General features: G+C 38.3%; 1 protein-coding gene across 1 annotated transcript in view; it reads right to left on the bottom strand.

Moving 5' to 3' along the window:
- LOC121855523 (probable 4-coumarate--CoA ligase 1) overlaps positions 1-17,958 on the bottom strand; it is an 85,080-nt gene that overhangs the window by 16,440 nt on the left and 50,682 nt on the right. The window contains exons 2-3 of the mRNA XM_042350500.1: positions 2,350-2,549; positions 1,062-1,209 (exon numbers count right to left, since the gene is read on the bottom strand). Coding sequence (XP_042206434.1) covers positions 1,062-1,209; positions 2,350-2,538 — 337 coding nt within the window. The 5' untranslated portion in view covers positions 2,539-2,549. The remainder of the gene's footprint in view (positions 1-1,061; positions 1,210-2,349; positions 2,550-17,958) is intronic.

The following is a 17,958-nucleotide window of genomic DNA, read 5'->3' as shown; positions in this document are numbered from 1 at the left end:
CCCCAAACGGTAGCTTACTAAACCAAAGGAACTTGCGAGCCGTAATAGACAATGCAACGATGCTCAACCCTAGCCACCTCCTTATCATGGGGGACTTTAACTATGGCGACATCGACTGGAGAAATGAGTTCACGCCAAATAACGTGAATAACCCTGCTAATCTTTTTGTAGAAACTCTGAGAGATAATTTTATGTTCCAACATGTTAAAGACCCGACACATTACAGAGGGGAGCAAACACCCAAGCTACTGGTCCATAGCCAAATGACTTTTGGGGGAATAGGGGTTTTGATTATGATGAAAAGTATGATGAACTGGATGATGGTTGCACGTGAGTTGACTTATGTGGTGAGGCAGGAGCGCAGGCTGCAACCACACATGTTAGCTCTCCCTTTTGCTGATCCAGTGGTGCAAGAGTTGCAACAACTGGGGAGAGAGAAAGTTACAATGGACTGCCGATAGCCCAGTTTGTTGGGTTTCGCTTTAGTAGCCTGTCTATCATGCATTGCCTTCATCCGCCGGTGTAGTCGTTCCATGGTGGTCACCTCTTCCTTCTATACTGCCGCTGGGGTCTTGTTGGAGCTCTGTAAGCATGTCTGCCTGATGCGGGGCTCCACTGCAGATTTTTCGTTCGGGGTTTACTCCCGTAGCCTTATACTTGCCAAGGTTAATCCGCAAGGCAGCGGGGCAGTGGTTGTAGGTGCCAGGACGTGTCCACATACAAGTGGGCCTATGTGCCTTCCTTCTGGGGCCCACTACTTCATCACACATCACCATCACCACACCTCACCACCCCAGCATCACCACCCAGCATCACACATCATCACCACCCAGCATCACACATCATCACCACCACCACCACCCCGACATCACTCATCCCCACCACCACCATCACTACACCTCACCACCACCACCCCAGTATCACACACCACCACCACCATCCAGTATCACATATCACCATCACCACCCAGCATCACACACCACCACTACCTATGCTTCCATAATCAAAGTACAGAGACAATCACATTAGTTCAAATAAAAATTCAATACAGACCGACTCACCTGACTGACACCTAATATTACTGAATCCTTTGTGTAAAATTTGCTGGAGGTTAGCTACAAGGTTATTATGTGTCAGCATAACGCCTTTGGGGTGTCCTGTGGTGCCAGAGGAGTATGGTAGCACTATTAGGTCCTCCAGTGGGTCAATCTGTAGGTGAAAATAGCCAATGGGAATACTGGATCATCTGAAGATTAGCCCATAGTTTATTTCACCTGATTATTATTATTAAGGTCCCTAATACTACCTAGGTTAGGTTAGGTTAGGTTGGAGTAGCAAAACATCTGCGACACACATCCAACACACAAAATAATTGTGTCAAGCAGGAGCACCTGGCTATAAAACCATGCTGGCAGTCCTTTACAGAGTTGTTTCATAGTAGATGTTCCATCGCAGCATCTCATATGATGATATCTCGTACTTTACAGACTTTGTTGGTCAAACTCACCGGCCAGTAGCTATCACCCTGTTTAGATATAGGTCACATACGACATTTTCCAGCTGCTAGGGACCTTTAGCCTATCCAAGTATCTGCAGAACAAATTGAGCTGCTTTTCAAGGGGCTCTGTGAGCTCTTTGGGATGTGTAATATAAGGGTCAAATTGAGATTTGGCAATTTGGTTCTAATACACCCCTCTGCCAGCTGAGTGTATGTTAGTGCTGTGTCAAACTATTTTTCTTCACATGCAGGGAGGTTTTTGCATTCTCTCTTGTGAACAAAGAGAAAATTAATTTATTTAACACCTCTGCCTTGTACTGGTCTGAGCCTGAGTAAGATCAAATCTTTAATTTAGATTTTTCATAGTGGTAAAAAGCCTGAGGGGCTGACATGGCCTCGTTTACAATCTGCCTCTGGAACTCACTCATCCCTTCTGCACTCGGACTTGATTTGGTTCCTGGACCTAATGTACATCCTTCTGTCTTGCTCATTTTTTTATTTTATTTTTTATTTTTTGCAAACCATCTCTTGAAATTTTGTCTGTTGTTTGAAGCTCGTGAGGTTAAAATAAGTCACCTAATAGTGTATCAGAAAATTTAGGGGCCTACCATAAAAGAGTGCCCAGGGCCTACAAAACCCTTAACCCGGCTCTGGTAGTGGCTGTGAACTTGTTTGTGGATCTGGCCTCATTTCATTCTCAGTAGATGCTTTACCCCCCTCGACCAGCATAAATTAGGGTGTTAAATCATCAGCTGAAATAAGCTGAAGCACTAAACATAAAATGACAGTTGATAGAGTAATAGTTCATTATGTAAATTTAACATAAAGTTTCAAGGTAAGATGACACTCACCGGGATGTTATGTGGGAAAGCTTTGCCATCATCTTTGAGAAGGTGTTGTAGTGACAGCTGTCCTTCCTGTGCTGGTCCATTAACTATTATGTATCGTACACCTTTGTATATCTGACACGCCTCTTTTACTTTGGGTAGTAACTGTGGGTCTGTCACAACAGCCGAGGCTCCTGAGTTCTCCATCTGCATGGCAATTTCTTCTGTAAATTAAAAAAAAAAAGAGACAACTGAAGGTGATGCAACTCTCAGACATAACGTAAGTGGGGTAGCTAGACTACTTATGGCTGGCTTAGTCATCTTCATATATATATATATATATATATATATATATATATATATATATATATATATATATATATATATATATATATATATATATATATATATATATATATATATATATATATATATATATATATATATATATATTTCATGTAAATCCACAATGAAAACGTGGATAAGATAAATCTTGATAAAATCACACGGGAAAATGGAAACAACGGAGCACCTTAGCTTTCGTCTTTATTCAAGACATCTTCAGAGGCAACTGGACTACATGGACAGAGAGAGGCTTAAATATACAGGGTGACCTTAAAAACATGAGGTCAGGTCATAATGATGTCATCCACTAATCCCCACACCAACACACACGTAGAGGAGCTTAAGAGAAGGGGGTTGACGTGACTAGTCAGGTCAGGTCAAAAATAAGGGACCCACAAAATAACTATCATACATCTAGATCAAAGGTTTTCAAAGCATTTTAAACCTTGGGCCACTGACAAATAAATTTATGTAACATATTATCAGTTTTGAACTGACCATCACTTAAGTTTATTGATTTTAATTCCTTAATCAAACTAGCTTCAACCAGAAGTCTTTCTGTGACACAAGATGATTTAAATACTTCTAAGCTTTTTCTCAAGCAATGGGGTGATTATTATTCCTAACATGAACGAACAAGGCCCTGCTTTCAGATGCAGTTCTGATATTATACTTATGTTGTTTGATTCTAAGCTGCGGTGTTTTTCATGTTTGTCCTACATAATTACAATTACATTTGCTACATGGAATACAATAAGCACTTCCATTTACATTTAAACTTGGGCTATTCCTTATTAACATATTGGTAATGGTTGAGTCATACTTGAAAACAACATTAATATTTATAAGCTTGAGAGACCGAACTAACGGGACAAATTCATTACGATAGGGCAGAGTCAAAATATTCTTAAGTGTAGGAACATGTCTGGTTTGAGAGGAATGAAAGGATTTTTTAGCCCTTTTAAAACAACGATCAACAAACACAGAAGGGTACCCGAGTTTCTGTGCAATGGAACGAATGTGTTCCAATTCATCGTCAATAAATTCAGAGTCACAAATACGCAGACATCTTAAGAACATAGTAGAAAAAACTGACATTTTGGTAGACTCAAGGTGATTCGATAAATAGTGAATGAAACTGTCTACCTGTGTGGGCCTTCTATATACCTTAAATTTATAGTTTTGGCCATTTCTCATGATAAGCATATCAAGGAATGGAAGGGATCCATTTATTTCTCTTTCAATTTTGAATGTGATACTTGGGACAATATATATATATATATATATATATATATATATATATATATATATATATATATATATATATATATATATATATATATAATATATTAAATTTTTGTGTATATTATATATACCTATACAGTTAACAAAAAGCAAAACGATATTATAAATGCTATGATAAAAATTAAATATTAATATCATAAAAGAAAAACACCAAGAGTTATATTCCACGTAAAAATCGATGTGTCGTCTAGCCTCCCCTCGTCTTGTCACGATGGAGACTTGTGCAGAACTGAAGTGAATTGCTTGTAACTGGTGGATTGGTCGGCTGTACATGAACTGATATGACCCGAGACTGCATGGTTTTGCAGCTACTGGAGACGTTAATCCTTCCCTTTGTATCGGCGGCAAGTTAATCCTCGTCGTGTCTGACCTAACACCTGACCCACACCACATGAGCTCACTGGCGTACTTGTTTGAAGTTGTTTCCTTAATCCTCAACAGGTTACAGGTTGTGTGTGTGGCGGGGGGGGGCGTGATGATGTGGGTCAGGTGTTAGGTCAGACACGACAAGGATTAACTTGCCGCCGATACAAAGGGATGGATTAACGTCTCCAGTAGCTGCAGATATGGGTGATGAGCAGACCCAAAAGTGTGCCCCCCAAAGTGCCGGACGGACGCCCCAGCTACGCTAGTGACTCCGTCAGACTGACGCTTTGTAGGAGCGTGTGGGTGGGAGTGGTGAGAGAGAGAGTCGTGAGAGAGTGAGCGGAGGGCCACCCTGCGCTGTACGCAGGAGAGACGTCTATGTGAACTGGTTTCCTTCGTTTATTCAACATCAGTTTTAACAAGTGAGTTTTATTCAATCTCTCGGAGCTTAGATTGGGCGGTAGGAACAAACATTAAGTGAGTACAATAGCTAACAGAGGGTATTTGCAGGGATTCTGCAGAGCCCACATCAATATGAACGTCCACACACGTGCTGTATGAAACGTCCACAAACTGTACACATCCATTTCACCTGAGTTGAGCCACCGAGCTGGAGTATGGTGAGAATTGGAGTGAAACCAGCTGTCTGGGTATACAACTAACGACGTGGGACCATCATCTGTCCTTGGTTGACGATCGTTTGGGGTCGCCAGATCTCTCAACCTCGGTTCATAATACCACATATCTTCAAGCAGTTTACTGTAGTGAAAACATCTTACTTACGGGAAGCTAAAACTTCTCTCAACTGAACAAGGTGTGACTGGTTCAGTCCCTTCCGTTTCATGGATGTACTGAGTGTAAAGTGAGGCCAGCTGAGTGAATGAATGGTCACACACTGAGACCAGGAGTCTAGTGGAACTTAGAGGTACATTTTCCAAGGTTGAGACGGGTTTGTTTGTGCTTTAAACTACGGGTGCCTGCTTGGTCGTGCCTTAAGAAATTATGGGTGCATGTGGAATCTATGTGTAAGGTTAAGGAGCATGTGTTTACGGGTATTGGTGGACTCACTAACTTCTTAATGTAGTGATAATATTTTGCAGTTACTGATATTGTCTTGCTGTGTGTAGTTAATATTTCTTAAATAATTTTGATAGTATTGTTTTTCAATGTTTGTGTCACTAATTGATGCCAGAGAATGAGGGAACTGTTTTTCAGATGAGGTTCATCCTTTCTGTTGTAAGTGATACTGTGACTTAGTTCTTTTAATGCAGTTAATATTTCTTTATAATTTCTTATTTTTTATACCATTTTCTCAGTGATTGATATTATTTTGTTGAAAACCCTTAAGGCCTGCATCTGTTGGTGTAACGTAATTTTATTGAGTGCCCTTAAGGCCTATTCATGGTGGATTTAATAATTTCTTATTTTTTATACCATTTTCTCAGGGAGTGATATTATTCTGTTGAAAACTCTTAAGGCCTGCATCTGTTGGTGTAACATAATTTTATTGAGTGCCCTTAAGGCCTATCCATGGTGGAGTAATAATATCTTATTTTTTTTAATACCATTTTCTCAGTGATTGATATCATTTCGTTGAAAGCCCTTAAGGCCTGTTCATGTGTGCTTTTAACATATTCTTAATACTTCGAATTTATTGTTGTCTAATGAGGCATTTCAAGTTTCTAATAATTTCAATATCATGTATAACTTTTATTCCCCAGAGTAGTGTTTTAAGTTCAGGTTAAGAGGTGTGCATATGTTGGTGTACCATTATTGATTCTGTCTGTAGTGTTGGAGGGAATATAAGTGTCTAAATTTCACAGTGTGTCTCATTTACCCTAATCACAGGTGCTATCCTTCCACGGGTCACGGAGAATTCATTTTGTTTGTAAATTTAAGTGTTTTTGTGCTGGTTCGTGTTTTTTCTCCAAGGGGCGCTTCCACTGCAATTACCATCTAATAATAATTAATAAACCCCAAGTCAAGTGAGAATAAAATTCCATTAATTCTGACCGGTTACATATATATATATATATATATATATATATATATATATATATATATATATATATATATATATATATATATATATATATATATATATATATATATATATATATATATATATACAAAACAAAGAAGTATGTTTGTTTGTGTGTGGGTTTTTGTTTGTGTCCACATGAGAATCTCGGAAACTACTTTACCGATTTGTAGTGATGATTATTAAAAAAAATATTTAAAAAATAAATTTAAAAAAAAACATTAAAAAAATCATTAAAAAAAATAAAAAATGTTAAAATTAATTAAAAAAAATAATAAAATTTAAAAATAAATATTATTAAAGCAAATATAAATAAAAATAGAATAAAAAATAATAAAAAAAATAAAAAAATAATAATAAAACAAATAAAAAAATATTAATAAATTAATTAAAAGAATAATAAAAAAAAATTAAAAAATATTAAAAAAAATATTAAAAAATATAAAAAATATAAAAAAATAATTACGAAAATTATTAAAAAAAAATAATTAAAAAAATAAATTAAAAAAAAAATAAGTAAAAAAAAAATATTAAATATAAAAAATATTAAAAGAAAAAATAAGAGAAGAGATGAATAGGTACATTTTGATAGTTTATTCATTAGCAAATAAAGCATGCTTCATTTGTCAAAACGAGCAGTTTTAAAGAAAAATAAAGTCAACACTAGACAAAAATGTAAACAAACTGTCTAATACCATGACGAGTCTTGAAATTCCTAAGCCATCCATCACTAAATGCGCACTCTGATTCAATGTTCATTTGCTCCTTAAAAGACTTTGCTTTGGCAATAAGCATCGACCCAGAAATTGCCATACCTTCTGATCGTTTTAACAAAAACCATTCGTGCAACACTTATCAAGATTTTCTAATTTGGGCCAATGTAAACTTTTTCTTTCAGCAATTTTAATGTAAGGCTCAGAATAAGCTGTGAATTCTAGAATTTTATTCTTTGCCTTTTTTATATCATAAATTGTAGACTTTCCAATGTTGTATGTTTCCATTAGAACAGCATTGCTTACATTACATTCTAGTTTCTTAATTATTTCAAGTTTGTCACTCAATTCCAATGTGTTCTTCTTTCTCTTCACACAACGAAGTTTATCTACTTTAGGGGCCATTATTATGGGCTTGTACTCTGTACATGGAAAGAGTAGGACTTAAAATTACATACGTTGTCACAGTTTGATTGCTTGTTTTAAAGTGGCGATTGTGTGGTCGTTTGTTGTCGCTGTGTAGCTGTGGCATTCACTCATGCACACATACACACAAAAGATTTATAGTGCCTCAAATTTTACATTTCAGTTCAAGCTAATTACAAAACTAACAAAATTAGCTACCTATAATTTACAATTACTTTTATTATTAGAATTATGTAAATTAATTTTATAAAGGAACTCCATTCATTCACATAACCTACAAAAGCCCGCTAAATTTAAAAAGTTTGGGTTTTCGAAAAGTCCGGATTCTCGGGTGGTCCGGATTCCTGGCATCCGGATTTTTGGACTTTTACTGTATTTTAGTAAATATCAAGAAGTTTATACTATTCAATAATTTTAAAAGTTTAATATTAAATTTTTTAGTCATTTTAACAACTATTAACATAATTGAAAAATAAAATAAGTAAAAAAAAAATATTAAATATAAAAAATATTAAAAGAAAAAATAAGAGAAGAGATGAACAGGTACATTTTGATAGTTTATTCATTAGCAAATAAAGCATGCTTCATTTGTCAAAACTAGTTTCTGGCGTGCCATCCAGCCTCTTAACACACCAGACAGGCGTTAGTCTCTCTCTGTTTTCAGTGGAGGTAACATCTTGCTTGAGACTCTCTTCAACTAAACGCTTTTTTTCTGTGTTTCCCAGCAAATTATTGGTCATTTTGAAATATATTTTATATATTGACAATATATAATGCAGTGCAGTGTTGATTTAAAGAAAATAATCTTGAAATACACCAAGAGAACTAAAATTTTATGGGTGAAATGGTGCCATGGGGTGACTTCTCTTCCACCCCAATGCCTTCTCTTCTTCCTTCTCCTCCACCCCCATTCTAATTCCCATCATCATCATCATCATCCAGGAGCCTTCTACATACACACCTCAAAGTAAGTGTAATTTTCTACCTTTTTTGTTGAATTTAGGAAATTTTCGGTGAGCTAGAATCAATTACCCAAAAACCCATTGAAACAATGGTTTCGGTTAACAAGTTTTTCGGTTAACGAGCAACCTGCTGGTATGGATTGTGCTCGTTAACCGAGGGACCACTGTATATATGCAAGTAAATCACTGTAGGTGCGCGTGATCCAGGTATATGCTGACAACCACAAGGAAAAGAAAACACGGAGTTCCCAAGCTCTTTCGTCTAATTCACATCTTCAAGGGTGAGTACAGACTAAGGAGAAGAAAAAAACAAGTTATATATATACAGAGGAGGATGAGATAAAGTCCACAGTGGTCAGGTATAGGTAATGACCCTACTAACCTTCACAAAAGCACTGCAGCGGTCGGTAGTCAGGTCAAAGGGTAAGCTGACCCAACCTTCTCACCTGGTTACAGATCTTCTTAATTATGAAATTATCCAATTTGTACATACCATTACTCAAATTAGTGTTGATGGATTCGGTATGTTTAATGAGACCTGATTCTATAATGTTCCTTCTGTCAATTAAATTAGAAGGGAATATTGAGGAGGCATTATCCCAGTCAATGCAATGCCTATTATCCCTCAAATGAACAATCAGAGCATTGGATTCCTGGCCTGTCCTAACACTATATTTATGTTGTTTAAGTCTAGTTACAATATCTTTACCTGCCTGGCCTAAGTTAAACATATTACGTTCCTTGCAAGGAACCTTGTAAATGCAGCCACTTGTATTGTTGGGGGGAGTTCTTGATTAACATTTGTTTAACAGTGCATGAGTTTTTAAATGCCACATTGATGTTCCAGGTTTTTAGTTGTAAAGGAATCTGAGAGAAATTTTTGTGAAATGGCACTTGGGAACTTCGTGTTTTCTTTTTCCTTGTGGTTATCAGCATATATATACTATATGTATATGTATATATATATATATATATATATATATATATATATATATATATATATATATATATATATATATATATATATATATATATATTTCATTAGCCCAATAAAGCACGCGGACTTCTACATACAATCAACAACCTCAACCCGCCAGGATTCGAACCCACGGCCCACAAGCCCATGACTGTGACCTGGGAACGCTAATCCGCTGGGCCACCAGGATACTAAAAGCAGTCCTAGACCTTGTTATATTTCACACAAAGACTGTTCAACGAGCTTAAGGCGCCGTGAACCTCTAATGGGGATTATCCGTATCACGTAGATGGTCAGAGTAACGTTTTACCAAATCCGGCTTCGAAACACGAGGATCCATATATATTTCATTAGCCCAATAAAGCACGTGAACTTCTACATACAATCAACACCTCAACCAGCCAGGATTCGAACCCACGGCCCACGAGCCCATGACTGTGACCGGGGAACGCTAACCGCTGGACCACCAGGATACTAAAAGCAGTCCTATACTTTGTTATATTTCACACAAAGACTGTTCAACGAGCTTTATTGGGCTAATGAAATATATATTGATCCTCGTGTTTCGAAGCCGGATTTGGTAAAACGTTACTCTGACCACCTACGTGATACAGGTAGTCCCCATTAGAGGTTCATGGCGCCATAAGCTCGTTGAACAGGCTTTGTGTGAAATATAACAAAGTCTAGGACTGCTTTTGTATCCTGGTGGTCCAGCGGTTACCGTTCCCCGGTCACAGTCATAGGCTTATGGGCCGTGGGTTCGAATCCTGGCGGGTTGAGGTGTTGATTATATATATATATATATACCCCTCGTTTAACGAACGCCTCGGTTAACGAAATTTCGGTTATCAAACTGCCTTCCATAAGGATCTTCAATTCAGTTAACGAACAAAAATTCGGTTAACGAATTTCTTACGAACCAACCTCATGTTTTCGCTTGCACTGACCGGGCAACCAGCTTTAGTATCACTCCGCCAATACATTAATCGGTTCTAGGGCTTAAATTCCTTACTATTTTAGTAAATATCAAGAAGTTTATACTATTCAATAATTTTAAAAGTTTAATATTAAATTTTTTTGGTCATTTTAACAACTATTGAACATAATTGAAGGTAAAGAAACTAGTTTCTGGTGTGCCATCCAGCCTGTTAACACACCAGACAGGCGTTAGTCTCTCTCTGTTTTCAGTGGAGGAAACATCTTGCTTGAGACTCTCTTCAACTAAATGCTTTTTTTCTGTGTTTCCAAGCAAATTATTGGTCATTTTGAAATATATTTTACATATTGACAATATATAATGCAGTGCAGTGTTGATTTAAAGAAAATAATCTTGAAATACACCAAGAGAACTAAAATTTTATGGATGAAATGGTGCCATGGGGTGACTTCTCTTCCACCCCAATGCCTTTTCTTCTTCCTTCTCCTCCACTCCCATTCTAATTCCCATCATCATCATCATCCAGGAGCCTTCTACATACACACCTCAAAGTAAGTGAACTTTTCTACCATTTTTGTTGAATTTAGGAAATTTTCGGTGAGCTGGAACCAATTATCCAAAAACCCATTGAAACAATGGTTTCGGTTAACGAACGACCTTCTGGAACGGATTGAAAAAATATTTAAAAAATAATTAATTAAAAAATAAATAAATAAAAAATAATTATTAAAAAATAATTAAAATAATATATATACAGTATTATTTAAAAAGAAAAAAACATTAAAAAAATAAATAAAAAACATTAATTTTTTTTTATTAAAATAGGTGGTGTCATATGTAGTGATGATGGATGGTGTTATATGTAGTGATGATGGATGGTGTTATATGTAGTGATGATGGATGGTGTTATATGTAGTGATGATGGATGGTGTTATATGTAGTGATGATGGTGTTATATGTAGTGATGATGGATGGTGTTATATGTAGTGATGATGGATGGTGTTATATGTAGTGATGATGGATGGTGTTATATGTAGTGATGGATGGTGTTATATGTAGTGATGATGGATGGTGTTATATGTAGTGATGATGGATGGTGTTATATGTGGTGATGATGGATGGTGTTATATGTAGTGATGATGGATGTTATATGTAGTGATGATGGATGATGTTATATGTAGTGATGATATATGGTGTTATATGTGGTGATGATGGATGGTGTTATATGTAGTGATGATAGATGGTGTTATATGTAGTGATGATAGATGGTGTTATATGTGGTGATGATGGATAGTGTTATATGTAGTGATGATGGATGGTGTTATATGTAGTGATGATAGATGGTGTTATATGTGGTGATGATGGATGGTGTTATATGTAGTGATGATGGATGGTGTTATATGTGGTGATGATTGATGGTGTTATATGTAGTGATGATGGATGATGTTATATATAGTGATGATAGATGATGTTAAATGTAGTGATGATAGATGGTGTTATATGTGGTGATGATGGATGGTGTTATATGTAGTGATGATGGATGGTGTTATATGTAGTGTTGATGGATGATGTTATATGTAGTGATGATAGATGATGTTAAATGTAGTGATGATATATGGTGTTATATGTGGTGATGATGGATGGTGTTATATGTAGTGATGATAGATGGTGTTATATGTAGTGATGATAGATGGTGTTATATGTGGTGATGATGGATGGTGTTATATGTAGTGATGATGGATGATGTTAAATGTAGTGATGATGGATGTTGTTATATGTAGTGATGATGGATGGTGTTATATGTAGTGATGATGGATTATGATAAATGTAGTGATGATGGATCTTGTTATATGTAGTGATGGTGGGTAGTGTTATATGTAGTGATGGATGGTGTTATATGTAGTGATGATGGTGTTATATGTAGTGATGATGGATGGTGTTATATGTAGTGATGATGGATGGTGTTATATGTAGTGATGATGGATGGTGTTATATGTAGTGATGATGGGTGGTGTTATATGTAGTGATAGATGATGTTATATGTAGTGATGATGGATGGTGTTATATGTAGTGATGATGGGTGACGGTGTTATATATGTAGTGATGATGGATGGTGTTATATGTAGTGATGATGGGTGGTGTTATATGTAGTGATGATGGATGGTGTTATGTAAGTGATGATGGATGGTGTTATAATGTAGTGATGATGGATGGTGTTATATATAGTGATGATGGGTGGTGTTATATGTAGTGATGATGGATATTGTTATATGTAGTGATGATGGATATTGTTATATGTAGTGATGATGGGTGGTGTTATATGTAGTGATGATGGATGGTGTTATATGTAGTGATGATGGATGGTGTTATGTGTAGTGATGATGGATGGTGTTATATATAGTGATGATGGGTGGTGTTATATGTAGTGATGATGGATGGTGTTATATGATGATGATGGATGGTGTTATATGTAGTGATGATGGATGATTGTTATATGTAGTGATGATGGCTGGTGTTATATGTGGTGATGATGGTTATATGTAGTGATGATGGATGGTGTTATATATGGTGATGGATGGTGTTATATGTAGCAGTGATGATGGATGGTGTTATATGTAGTGATGATGGATGGTGTTATATGTAGTGATGATGGATGGTGTTATATGTAGGTGATCGGATACTACTTTACCGATCTGTAGTGATGATGGATGGTGTTATGTGGTGATGATGGATGGTGTTATATGTGATGATGGATGGTGTTATATGTAGTGATGATGGATGGTGTTATATGTAGTGATGATGGATGGTGTTATATGTAGTGATGATGGATGGTGTTATATGTAGTGATGATGGATGGTGTTATATGTAGTGATGATGGATGGTGTTATATGTAGTGATGATGGGTGGTGTTATATGTAGTGATGATGGATGGTGTTATATGTAGTGATGATGGATGGTGTTATATGTAGTGATGATGGGTGGTGTTATATGTAGTGATCGGATACTACTTTACCGATCTGTAGTGATGATGGATGGTGTTATATGTAGTGATGATGGATGGTGTTATATGTAGTGATGATGGATGGTGTTATTGTAGTGATGATGGGTGGTGTTATATGTAGTGATCGGATACTACTTTACCGATCTGTAGTGATGATGGATGGTGTTATATGTAGTGATGATGGATGGTGTTATATGTAGTGATGATGGATGGTGTTATATGTAGTGATGATGGGTGGTGTTATATGTAGTGATCGGATACTACTTTACCGATCTGTAGTGATGATGGATGGTGTTATATGTAGTGATGATGGTGGTGCTATATGTAGTGATGATAGATGGTGTTATATGTAGTGATGATGGATGGTGTTATATGTAGTGATGATGGGTGGTGTTATATGTAGTGATGATGGATGGTGTTATATGTAGTGATGATGGATGGTATTATATGTAGTGATGATGGGTGGTGTTATATGTAGTGATGATGGATGGTGTTATATGTAGTGATGATGGATGGTGTTATATGTAGTAATGATGGGTGGTGTTATATGTAGTGATGATGAATGATGTTATATGTAGTGATGATGGATGGTGTTATATGTAGTCATGATTGGTGGTGTTATATGTAGTGATGATGGATGGTGTTATATGTAGTGATGATGGGTGGTGTTATATGTAGTGATAATGGATGGTGTTATATGTAGTGATGATGGATGGTGTTATATGTAGTGATGATGGATGGTGTTATATGTAGTGTTAATGGATGATGTTATATGTAGTGATGATGGATGGTGTTATATGTAGTGATGATGGGTGGTGTTATATGTAGTGATGATGGATGGTGTTATATGTAGTGATGATGGATGGTGTTATATGTAGTGATGATGGATGGTGTTATATGTAGTGATGATGGATGATGTGATGGTGATGTATGTGATGATGTGGTGTTATATGTAGTGATGATGGATGATGTTATATGTAGTGATGATGGGTGGTGTTATATGTAGTGATGATGGATGGTGTTATATGTAGTGATGATGGGTGGTGTTATATGTAGTGATGATGGATGATGTTTATGTAGTGATGATGGGTGGTGTTATATGTAGTGATGATTAGACAATAAAATAATAACAGTTTAATGCTAAAAAAATATACTTTGCTGTACCGTTGTAGTGAAAAACATGGTGGAACTTACATACACCGTTAATGAACTATTGGTGAAAGAAGAAGTTTTGGGGACTGAACAATGAGACAATGTAGAGCCTCTCAGAGGGTGGTGTCCTACCGTGGCCTAGCGGATGAGCCGCCCGGAGGGCGGCGATTCTGCTACTACATACATGTAACAACACACAGACATGCCATGCACATAACTTTATTATTAATATTATTTAATCAACAGAAAATACACCTCTTCCTTTCTGTCTCAAACACACACAGAAACACACACACACACACTACTACTACTACTTTTTTTTTATTGGCCTCCAGCCTCCCCCAATAACCATACCTTCACCACCATTTTATTACCTTAATATTAAATATACTAATACATAAGTAGCTATCCTAGCTGTGTTGAGTTAGTTGAGCCGCAGATCTATGCGGCATTCAGTGACTGGAGCCTCATAGTCAATATCTGCAACTTTTGTCGGCTTTGGGGCCGATGCTCTCGTTCCCCTGAGGCAGAGCAAACCCGACCTAAGGAGAGAGAAGGACAGTCGACATCTCATCCAGGCTGTAACATAACTTCTGGGCTGCTGCTTCTGTTTGGATAGCACCTCCGCGAGTCTGGCGTAGAAGCATCTTGCACTTGGTCCCAACCCACCAGAAGTTGTGAACACTAGAGGAGTGAAGCTGCCTTGATCAACGTTCTGAATTCTCTCCCCGTATGCCCTTATCTTGTCGTTCTCGTTCCTCCTGTATGCACTGTCGAGAGCTAAGTTACGGTGGCATGCGGCCATGGGATAAAAAATCCTGATGTTAAAGAATGCTCGCTGTTCCCGTGTCGAGAATCCTTGAGCACTGACGTTAACACGGGCTTCGTTGGAAATTCTCACCTTCCAGTGGAAGGAGGGTCGGTTCTACCCTGACATCACGGCAGATTTCCTTCAACATATTTGCTGTGAGATCCCTAACTTCGTCATGCCTCATGCATATGAAGTCCCCTTCCTTGCACACCATGGTGTGATCGACGCCATAGAAAGAGCCACACACGCATTGGGAGGGCAAACCATCTACTGGCCTACCGTACCTTAGAGCATTGGCATGTGTAAATTCTTGTTTATTGAGACTGAAACCATTTGCCCTTATCGGTAATGTAGTTAACCAGTTCGAGGCGCCCACCTCCTGCTCTATAGCTACTTTTTTTTTCAAATTCTCTGGTACTTGCAACAACAGTTGCTGCAACTTATCACTTTGGCCGTTCTGTCGTAATGGACCTTCGAATCTTGTTTACTTCACTGAAATCCACCTCCCCTGTTGCATTCTGAGCTATCATGTGGTCCATGAGGGCTGCCGTGAAGTTAACTGAGTTTTGATGTTCGGTGGCAGCAATCTCCTCTGGATTGGTCAATCCCATTCCTCCCAGTCTCGGTGGTAGTGCAAGGAGTGATCTTTCTGCTGGGGTTAAGTGAGGGTGTTTCACTAATTTGGGAATGAAATTGACGCTGATAGTTTCTTCCAGAGGGTGGAGGAGGGGTCCGATATCAGGGATAGTACGCATCAGGTAGTTCCAACGATGCTTGATTCCATGGGTGAATGCCGCAAAAGCCGCATGTGGCTCTGTGTTAGCAATCTCAGACAGAGCTTGGATTTCCCTAACCCACTCATTTACTTTTCCCGTTACGTACTCGGTCTTGAAGTCCGTCGTGCCGATTACTGCGCCTAGGTGTCTTTGGCCATCCTTTGTTATTTTGACCTCACTTCCACCGAACACCTCCATTGCCCGCTCATAATGTTCTGGCTTCACAATGAGGAAAGACTTGCTGGCGTTTGGGTGATACTCTATATGTGGGCCTCGTGATGTTACCAGGTCCCACCACTTTTTTATGTCCTCCACTTTTCCTGCTCCTGTAAGGTCATCAGCGTACACCACTTGCTTGACCTCAGTTGTTTCAAATTTTATTGTGTGTTGGAGCACGGATAGGCCCATTGTTGTCATTCGGAATCGAGTATGACGATCATTCTATGATACAATGATATGATTTATTAAAGATGTCACCCTCGATGGTGAGCTCTGAAATAACTAAAGAGGACAATGCGGGATCGGCAGGGTTGTAGACAGCTGTTGCAAATGTGGAGGGCTAAATCTAGTGCGGGAGGCGCGGCGACAGCGTCTTTCCGGCGTTGGCGCTTGTCTGCCTCGGTTTGCAGTCGGGTTAACTAGTAAGTATTGACACCTTCTCCTGTGTTGCTCCTCCAAGCGTTACAGTATTGAGTAATCGTCTCCCAGGTGAGGGGGTCGATTTGTCACTTTTTCAGGTTTATCTTAAGACTAACCTTATACCTTTTCAGTTGCCCTCCAGTGTTACATTTACTATTTGTTAGGTGACTGTAAACTAGCTGCTTTGACAGCCTTCTGTCGTCCATGCGGGTAACATGGCCATTCCAACGTAGTTGTTCATGAATAATGGTAGCCTCGATGTTCCCACAGTTGGTGTCAGTGAGAATACTGGCATTTGTTCTCTTGTCTTCCCAGCTAACTCGGAGGATGGTGAAAGTTTTCAAGTGCCTTGAGGTGCCTCCTGTATGTGACCGATGTCTCACTGCCAAATAACAGGGTGGGGAGGACCACTACTCGATACACGTGCAACTTTGTAGATAATTTCAACTCCCTACAGCTGAAGACACGGGTACGGGGTCTGCCAAAGGATTCGGATGCACATCTGATCCGATGTTGAATCTTTTCATCGATGTCTGTGGTGGTGGACATTTGGGGCCAAGATACTGAAAGTGGGTAACAAAAGAGAGGGTAGTGCCGTTAAGCTGGATGGATGGTGGAGATGTGGCTGAACCATGGGCAGGCTGAAAGAGAATATGAGTCTTACGTACATTCACCTCAAGGTCGAAGTGGTGCCACGTGATGGTTTAAAGCCACATTAAGATTCTAGGAGGAAGTTTTCCGCCTCAGGAAGAAATCTGTTTAGGAGGATTCGGGCGATAATCTTGCCAGCGACGGACAGCAGCGAGATCCCGTGGCACTTGCCGCTGTCTGACCGGTCCCCTTTGTTCTTATAAATATTGACGATGAAGGCGTCTTTAAGAGCTTGGGGTGTTTCCTCCTTTTCCCATATATTCTCCAGGAGAGAGTGGAGACGAGTGGTAAGCAGAGGTCCTCCTGCTTTAAACAACTCGGTTGGGATTCCACCAGGCCCTGAGGCTTTGTTATTTTTTATCTGTTTGATGGCAGTGGCTACCTCATCCATGGATGGAGTATAGCTAAGGTGAGTCATTTCTGTAGCAGATTTTTCGTTTCGGGGTTTACTCCCAAAGCCGTATACCTACCAAGGTTAATCCGCAAGGCAGCGGGGCATTGGTTGGTAGGCGCCAAGACGTATCCACATGCC

Source organism: Homarus americanus, unplaced genomic scaffold, assembly GCF_018991925.1.
Source record: "Homarus americanus isolate GMGI-L3 unplaced genomic scaffold, GMGI_Hamer_2.0 scaffold48406, whole genome shotgun sequence".
NCBI lineage: Eukaryota > Metazoa > Arthropoda > Malacostraca > Decapoda > Nephropidae > Homarus > Homarus americanus.
This window is presented reverse-complemented; position numbering and strand designations above follow the sequence as displayed.